This window comes from Epinephelus moara, chromosome 13 (genome assembly GCF_006386435.1).
Source record: "Epinephelus moara isolate mb chromosome 13, YSFRI_EMoa_1.0, whole genome shotgun sequence".
NCBI classification, from domain to species: domain Eukaryota; kingdom Metazoa; phylum Chordata; class Actinopteri; order Perciformes; family Serranidae; genus Epinephelus; species Epinephelus moara.
Window position 1 is genome coordinate 24,671,481 of NC_065518.1, and position 8,301 is coordinate 24,679,781.

The 8,301-nt window shown below is 40.0% G+C and overlaps 1 protein-coding gene across 1 annotated transcript in view; it reads left to right on the top strand.

The window, feature by feature from the left end:
• Positions 1 to 4,573: 4,573 nt before the first annotated feature.
• Positions 4,574 to 8,301, top strand: part of cpped1 (calcineurin-like phosphoesterase domain containing 1) — a 58,061-nt gene continuing 54,333 nt past the window's right edge. Inside the window, exon 1 of the mRNA XM_050060817.1 lies at positions 4,574 to 4,764. Coding sequence (XP_049916774.1) covers positions 4,701 to 4,764 — 64 coding nt within the window. The 5' untranslated portion in view covers positions 4,574 to 4,700. The remainder of the gene's footprint in view (positions 4,765 to 8,301) is intronic.

The window sequence follows — 8,301 nt, forward strand, 5'->3', positions numbered from 1 at the left end:
CATAGGGTCCATTTTCAGCTCATTTACTACCCACATGGGCCACACATACAAACGCTGGCTGGGCCCCTGGGCGTCTATTACTCATCATAAGCATGAACAGCTACAATGTACAGTGTTGGGCAGGCCAGCCATGAAGAATTTACTGCAGGGTATTAAATCATAAGATCAAATCAGGAGTGAACAAATAGTTTTTTTTCTTTGTTTATTCATTAAGTCTTGAGGCTACTTTAATCACATGTTGGTCAAATTGAACTGAAATAGTGTAAAGAGTATATGGCTGTCAGCTCTCAGTTTTCCAGTTATACCCAATTTATGCAATTCCAAGACTGTTTAGGTACCCCAGTATGCAGAAATATTTAAATACACCATTTTGAAAATTGGTAATGGTCTTTCTTCCGTCACCAAAATTTAGCATAATTTTGGAGCGGTACTTGGTCCCCTTTCCGACAAGATAGCATAACATGGTTCACACCAATGGATGCCATAGGTCCTCTAGGATAATAAGATACCTGTGTCTTTACTCTAGCTTTCAAACTGAGCCTGATACAGCAGGTTTTCTTACTAGTCTGCCTCACTTCTCACCTTCAGCTCTGCCTGTGATACCTGCTGCTGTTTCACTCTTTTTCCTCTAGATATTTGTCCATTGTCTCTCTGCTCCTTTCATTTCTTTTTCTCTCTGTACCCTGGCTTTTCTTTTGGGAACCCCTGATTTTTGGTGAGGCACTTTGACTTAACTGGCTGCAGTCCACCTCACATGTTTACATTAGCAGCATTCATGAGTCCTCTGCAATACGCATCTGACCTCCTCTGTCAGATGAACTGTACCATTTCACAATACCTGCGGGGATTGGGAGCATCAGATGCCACATTGAAATGTGTTTTAATGACCTTTTCACGCCTTCCCCTGGCCTTAGGCCGGGGTCATTTGTATCCTTTGACCCCCCTGATGGCGGGCCAGGCTGTTATTTGCTTATATCACTGAAATCAACAGGCCTATATTTGGGACGGGCTTCTACATGGGACAGGCCTTTAATTCCTTTCACACAAAACTGTTGCTCAGCAAAGACAGCAAAGACAAAGACAATCAAACTGTTTATTTAAACCAGTATGAATAGCACATGTATAAGAATTAGGCTTCAGATAACATATCAATTATGAATCATTTATTTGATCTAGCTCCGACAGACAGCAAGTCAGAGAGAGATGCGACACCCAAAACTCTTGGCACCCAGCAAACCAACACAGCACCACTTTATCCTGTTAAAACAATATTCACAACTTGGATTAATTTTTATGAAAAAACCCTTTGATTGTTTTTTATTTGAGGACCCTTACGGACTAAAAGAATATGAATAACTTACCGGGCAATTGAGGATGTAGCCAACAACCCGGTTTTATACATCCAAAGAACTTGTAAATATTAACTGCTTGGCAACCAGACCAGGCCTCTAATTGAGACAGGCCTTTATCTGTCAAAATGTGTAGCCACACCAGACTAGTAAAAGGGACTGGGCGTTTAATTGAAGATTTATGGTAAATGTAACATTTGTTAGAAAATTAATCAAATGTAATAAGTTTAATCACCCTGATGAAGTAATTAAAGTTACATTACTTTTAATTTTTTTTTTTTTACATATATTTATGGCAGGGTAACTAGTAATCTGCAACCTATAACATTTCAAAAGTAACCTTCCTAACACTGTTGTATTCTACATGAACATGCAATAAATGAAAGCGACTACTACCTTTATAAATTACACATGTAGCGCAACATAAATGATTGACACTTTATTTAGACTTCCTGGGCTATGTGACAAATGTAACACAAAAATACATTAAACATGAGCCATGTTCTGCTGGGGTACGGCAACACCACTTAAACAAACCACATGTAGTACTAAGGTACACTGTGATACTAGAACTGGCAGTAATAATAATGGCAATGTATTACGTGTATTTATGATTATGATTACATATGCTGATGGTTATTTCGGACAGCGGTGCTTGGTACGACAACACTCACTTACCACCAGTATATAGCCATTTACAGTTACTGCCTTGGTCTCTACCACTTATCTTTTTCTCAAACAAAATAGGCCTGTGCCATAAGAAAAACACTACATATGGTAGTCGGCCCTATACTCTGTGTATATTTAGAGGATATCTCACTAAAGTGCGGTTGTTTTTTGTCAAGCAGGTGCTGTGAGAGAAAAAAACCCTGTTAAACTGCCAGAGTTGAGCTGAAGAGCATAAAAAAATAAAGATAATTACCCACCTGCAAAAAATTCTTAGCCCAGACTGTATGAACCTGTAACACAAGTGGTTTGTGTTGACTAATTTTGTGCTTAAAAGCAGACCTTGAAAAGACCTTCAGCGTTATTTGAACTATCTGGATGCAGTGAATGCGAGCGAAAGCAACAATGAGCACTCATTCAAATATTAAAGCAGCAACCAGATAAACAGTTTCCTCAGGTAAAAGAGGATCATTGTGTGGGCCCTGCTGAATTTTGAACCACCTCTGTCCGTGGTGCTGAAAGGCTCCGGGCTCTGTCCAAGGTCCTTCTCTCTGTGCGCACAAGGGACTGTGGGCGATCACAGGGCTTTTACAAACAAAATGATTTGATTGGATTCATGTATTTGCACAATAACACAAAACAGCTGAACTAAAACAAGAAAAAAAGAAACAAGTTGTGCAGGTGAGTTTAAAAAAAACCCTTGGAGATTTATACAAAGAATCTCACCTCAAGCATTACAAGCAAATACAAGGTCGTGTAATCAACAGAAGTAGCTGCAACAAACAAGCAAACATAGCAAACATGAAAGTAACAGAGGGTTTTTATTTTTACAAAACATTATACTTTCACACTATAAAATTACTTTAAAAAAAGAAGGCACAAATTGGTGCATAAAATACACCAGAATGCAGGAAATTAAGTGTTTGAAGCTCAAAAGTTTTAGAGGACCTTCAAATACCCAGTTTCAAATGTGTCCTACTACCCCGAATGATAATATTATAATAAATAGCCTTGGATCGAAATATTACCATACATATTTGTCAAAAATAAGAATGGCCTAAGGAGTCTTACATATGCCGTGTATTTTGCACCCTTAAATACATTCTTTTCTATGTAGGCAGTAGGCACGCATTAAGCGCACTCAAAAGCCAAGCACTTCTTTTTGAGGGTGCAACAGCTGTGCTCTGAGATAAAAAGACTTTTGGAACACAACAGCATGCACCGCATGTCATGAACAATCAAATATGGAGCATGGACTGGTGGCTGGAGAGGTGTTCACCTCCTGTGCACTGCCGAGGTGCCCTTGAGCAAGGCAGCGCCTGACCAAGGCAGCCCCCTCACTCTGACATCTCTCTGTTTGTGCATGTGTGTGTGTCTTTCAGACCCGTGTGTTAATGACAACGGAGTGAAAAATTTAATTTCCCCTCAGGGGGATTAACAAAGTATATAAAACAATAAAACATGTGTACGGGCCCTAATAATAATAATTTAAAAAAAAGCCACAGCTCTAATAATCTGTCATTCCGTTCATACTTGTACTTTAATAAATGCACTTAGTTACATTCCACCAGTGTTCACATAAAAACATACATTTAACTATTTTTCCAACTCAAGACATGAATTTTTGATGATTGCATTTGTAAAGAATTCTGTACTCAGTACCAATCTGTAGCATCCCCAGCTCATTAATGGTCTGGCTCTCTAACTGATGGGTCACGAAACTTTATTTTCAATAATGTATCTCCAAAAATACAAAACATAAACACACTGTAAGCGATAGAATGAAACAAAACAACAACAAAATATTACATTTCTTCCTTAGCTAACAAACTTTAGGCACACTGGCCCAACAGTAATGTAGCATTTTCCTAGCACACACATGCTCATTTAAACTCTGAGAAAACTATTAAAATATAATCATAAAGCAACACAATATTAAACACAATATGAAATAAAGTGTAGACAAACCTTGTGCCCATATCAGCAACAAAACCTTTCAAAATGAGAGCGCCCACCTTAAAAATGTAACTAACACAATAAAAGCAAAGTATATGACTTTAATAAAGCATGGCGAAAGACATTTACAAATCACTTACAACTACTAACATTTTCTCCTCACAATTCATAACTAATATGTAAAATTTAAAAAAAGATTTAGGTGTATAAGGTGCCAGAGTGCTTTAAAAAGCATCACAATCGTGCTTGTTCATTTAATTGAAAAAAAAAAAAAAATCCTGTGGAAGGGCCCCCCTGGACGCCCTACTGAGGTCTGGGCGAAGAGCCCCCAATATCCTCACATCCTAGAAACGCCCCTGCTAAACAGTACACATATACATACGTATATTTAAAAGTATGTCGCAGGTTAGACTTCATTAAACAGTACACGTTATAGGCTAAACCGTTAGAGTGGACACATAAATGCGCTGCTGTCTGTGTAAAGTTATTTGTGAGGACAGTCTGCATTACGCGGCCACACTGGGGGCCGCTGCAGAGACAGCCACACACACACACACACACTCACGGACAGGCATACTAGTCGATCACCGATAGTCACCAGAGTCAGCGAGGCGCAAAGACAGCTGGGACGAGCCAACAGTTGCACAACAAACCTGCCCGGAGGCTCCCTGACAGGCTCACAAGTCACACACTAGTTTGCTCGGACAACTGTTTAAAAATTTGGATCTTATGGCTGAGAGTGAGGATATCTTCCTCAGGGCTAAACATCGGACTTTCAGCGGACTGACTGAAGGTAGCTGTCACTAACTGTCATTAGCTTCGTTAGCCTCGCCGGTTAGCCAACTCACATGCTAACCCTGCGGCTAACGCTGTCTGTAACTTGGGTGTTACACAAGTCGGTGTTACTGGTTGTAGGTTAATGGTGTGGCAGAGCAAACGAAGACACTTGACAGCTTTTGTGTGGCTTTCTTTGAATAAGCGGGTCAGTGTTGGCAGCCGTAGCGAGGCTAGCATGCTAGCTTGTGTTTACAAAATAAAGCGCATGAGTAGAGCTCTGTCTAACGATAGCGTTAATGAATCAAATCAGTGCAGGAAAACAATAACTTACTCTGTGTTTGTTGCTGTTTAGAGGTGCTATTAATAGCTGTAAGTAACACTTGGTGGTCATTTGTTGTGAGTGGGCTAACACTTCAAAGTTTAGAAACCAAATCTTGTTTGGTCCACTTTGAGTCCTGAGGTTCTCCAATGAGGACTCCTCTTTTTACATTTCAGCACATTTCTGCATTTCAGGAAGAGTTGCACAACCTGAATGATTGTCACTGTGGCAAACCTCATTTAAGTGGATTAAATTAATCTAAAATGTTTAATTACTTAAGTGGTTGAGCCCTGCAGTCAGGACATTCAAGGATTCAAACCATTACAGTAATCACACTAACATGCTCATTGATGCTCTGTCAACCTTCCTGTCTGTTTAGTCTTTCAGCACCAACTGAAGCAGTATAAGAATCTGAAATGCTCCGTCTTTTATTATTTGCTGCAAAAGCAAGCCCCCTGTGTGCTTTCATCTCAGATGATGATTAATTTTGTTTTGGATCGCACAATCTGCCACCTGAGAAATCTGTGCGATTTATGTTTGAAGTTGTGCTCGACCAGCGCAGCCACACAAGGCTGCTGCCTCTTATCTCCTGTCATGGGAGCTTTGTCGGCTTCTGCGAGTCCTGCTGGTTTTTCTTTTTAATTTCTTTTTTATTTGTGTGTGAAATAGTTCACATATCTGACTCCAGAGAGAGGCATGGTGCTGTAAAGTACCCTCAGTGTAACAAAAAGCTTGCAGGATTTCTGAGAGTGCGCCGGTAGCTCTGTTCAATCTTTGCAGATTGTGGCACTCACAAAGAAAGTGGCTAATAACTCAGGAGTAGGAGCAACATACGTGTGGGTGTTCATGCACATTTACATGTTGTATGTGTATTTGTGTGCACAGTTGCGTGCCAGTGTGATTGAAAAACTTTCCTTTGCAAAGAAAAGCAAGTCTTACCTGCTCACTTATGTGTGTATTGTTAGGCAGTGATTTGCATATGCAAACACTCAAGCTGAGTTTAGAAGCTCTTCTCAGCTGCAGGAGTTCAAGTTTTTGATCTGCTTAAGACAGATCTGCTCTGCATCCTCCTAAGAAGTAAACCCCGATCGACTGTCATTGGCTTCTGAGATAAAGTAGGAAACATAACTTTATACTGCAGCGGTCATGGCAGCTATTAAAAATCAAAATTCATCAGCAGTCCTCACTGTGTAGTCATAAGTTAAGATCAAGGCCAGGCTAGTTTGGTCTGAAGGCATTCTGAAGTAATTTGGTTGAAGAGATAATGATGATAATCATAAAAGTCGAATGTGCTTCCCCTCACGGTTTTATAAATGTCAGTTACACAGAGGGGATCATTGTTAAGCTTTTACTCGCCTGATTCCCAGGAGCAAGACACTCTTTGTCACTCTTTCTTTTTCCTATCTTTGTTCAAGTTTCTCTTGAGGACAGAATTATCATAAACTCATTTGGGAGAGAGACACATGGAGAGCATGTTAAACACAGAGGATGCTGAACAGCTAGCAGTTCCCGCTGAGTGTGAGTGAGGGGATTTGCACAGAATGCAGATGCAGAGACTCTCCACAGTGACAGCAGCTCATAACTACAGGGCTGCTTTTCACATCCTCCGGAAACTAAATGAGTTGAGCAGAAACTGTTTACACCTGCTCTTTCCATCTGTCTGTTTGTGGGAAACAAGGGGACTCCATTTCCATATCGCTTTGCCCTGGCTTTCTCTCCTGGCCTTCGTGTCGAACTTGTCATTACCATCAGCCAGGCGGTGTCAAGTGTCTGCTTCCGTTCTTTACATGGAACGCCAGGAACAGTCCTTGTTAATGAATATTTGAGTGATTAGAGTGGTTACACAATATCAGGATTATATAAAACACTTGTTCTTTCCCATTCATGCTCCAATGTGTAGCTGTTTAATTATTTAGCGTTGGATACTCATGGAGTGAGCATGCACAGCTTGAACAAAAGGCTGTATGTTTCCCGTCCGGATCTTCAGTTCTCAGCAGTCCTGCATCCAAATCACAGCACTTTCACCTCATCAAGCACTGTGTTGATTCCAAGAATAAATACAAGGCTTTCTGTGTGAAGCTTTCACAGACGGCCTTATACCGCCGAATGACTAATGCTGTAATGACACCTAATCACTAAAGCTTTTATATTTGCTACCTTGTGCAGTGCATCCTTCGACCTCAACACTAGAGAAGAAAATGTTCATTTCCTGCCAGAATGTGAATGACTGGCAGAAAAATCAAAAGGTCAGCTGCTAAGGAAAGCTGTGTCCATTAAATGAGTTACGTTTGAGTGAATGTCCGCAATTATATGCATATTACATTAACACGTAAGGTGACATTTAGCCAGTAGACCCTTTCATAGTGATGTGATGTCATCAAAAATGTGCACGTGCATGTTGGCTACGGAAGTGGCGCTTTGTTCCAGCCATCCAGACCAGCTGGCAAGCTTTAAGCTTTGAGTTAAAACTGCTACCAGCAGTAGAATTTCTGGTTGTTGAGTGTTTGGTTGTCAGCATCGATATTCCAACAGCGGTCTCAAGTTCTGCAGAATTACGACAGGATCATGACTGTTTCAGAGCAGAAGGTGTTTCGGTTTAACAAGTAATCATGTTAACCAAGCCCCCAGAAAGAGCACAGGACTTTGAAGCAAATTTTACACAGTGGAATTATAATGTCCAGTAGGGTTGGGCGATAATACGGTAATAAGGTATCCCGCGGTATCTAAAAATAGCAACAGTATCAGTTTCATTACCGTCATTAAAAAAAATCTGCTGCGCATATAGGCCTATAGGGGCCTGATATAATATTAAATATAATTTATTTAATGCCTAAATAATGAGTGTTTGTCCAGCACCTATGTATGTGTGGTTGAGTTTTCAATTTAATACTCTTACAGTTTAAAACTAATAGTAGGCTATAGGGTTGGGAATCTCTCTGTGATAGACGATTCGATACGTATCTAGATACACGGGTTATGATACGATTCAAAAACGATATATTTTTAATACAGAACGATCCGATACAGTGTATGAACGATACGATTCGATACAGTGTATGAACGATACGATTCGATATGATTCTATGGTTAACATTTGTTGATGTAGACAATCATACATTATAAAATAAAGAAGCCAATTCTATAAAAGTGACATTCTTACAGTATTTTCAAATTTGTAAAAGACCACATCCCCAAGCATTGTTGCTGTATGGCACTGGCAAAAATAAAATAAAA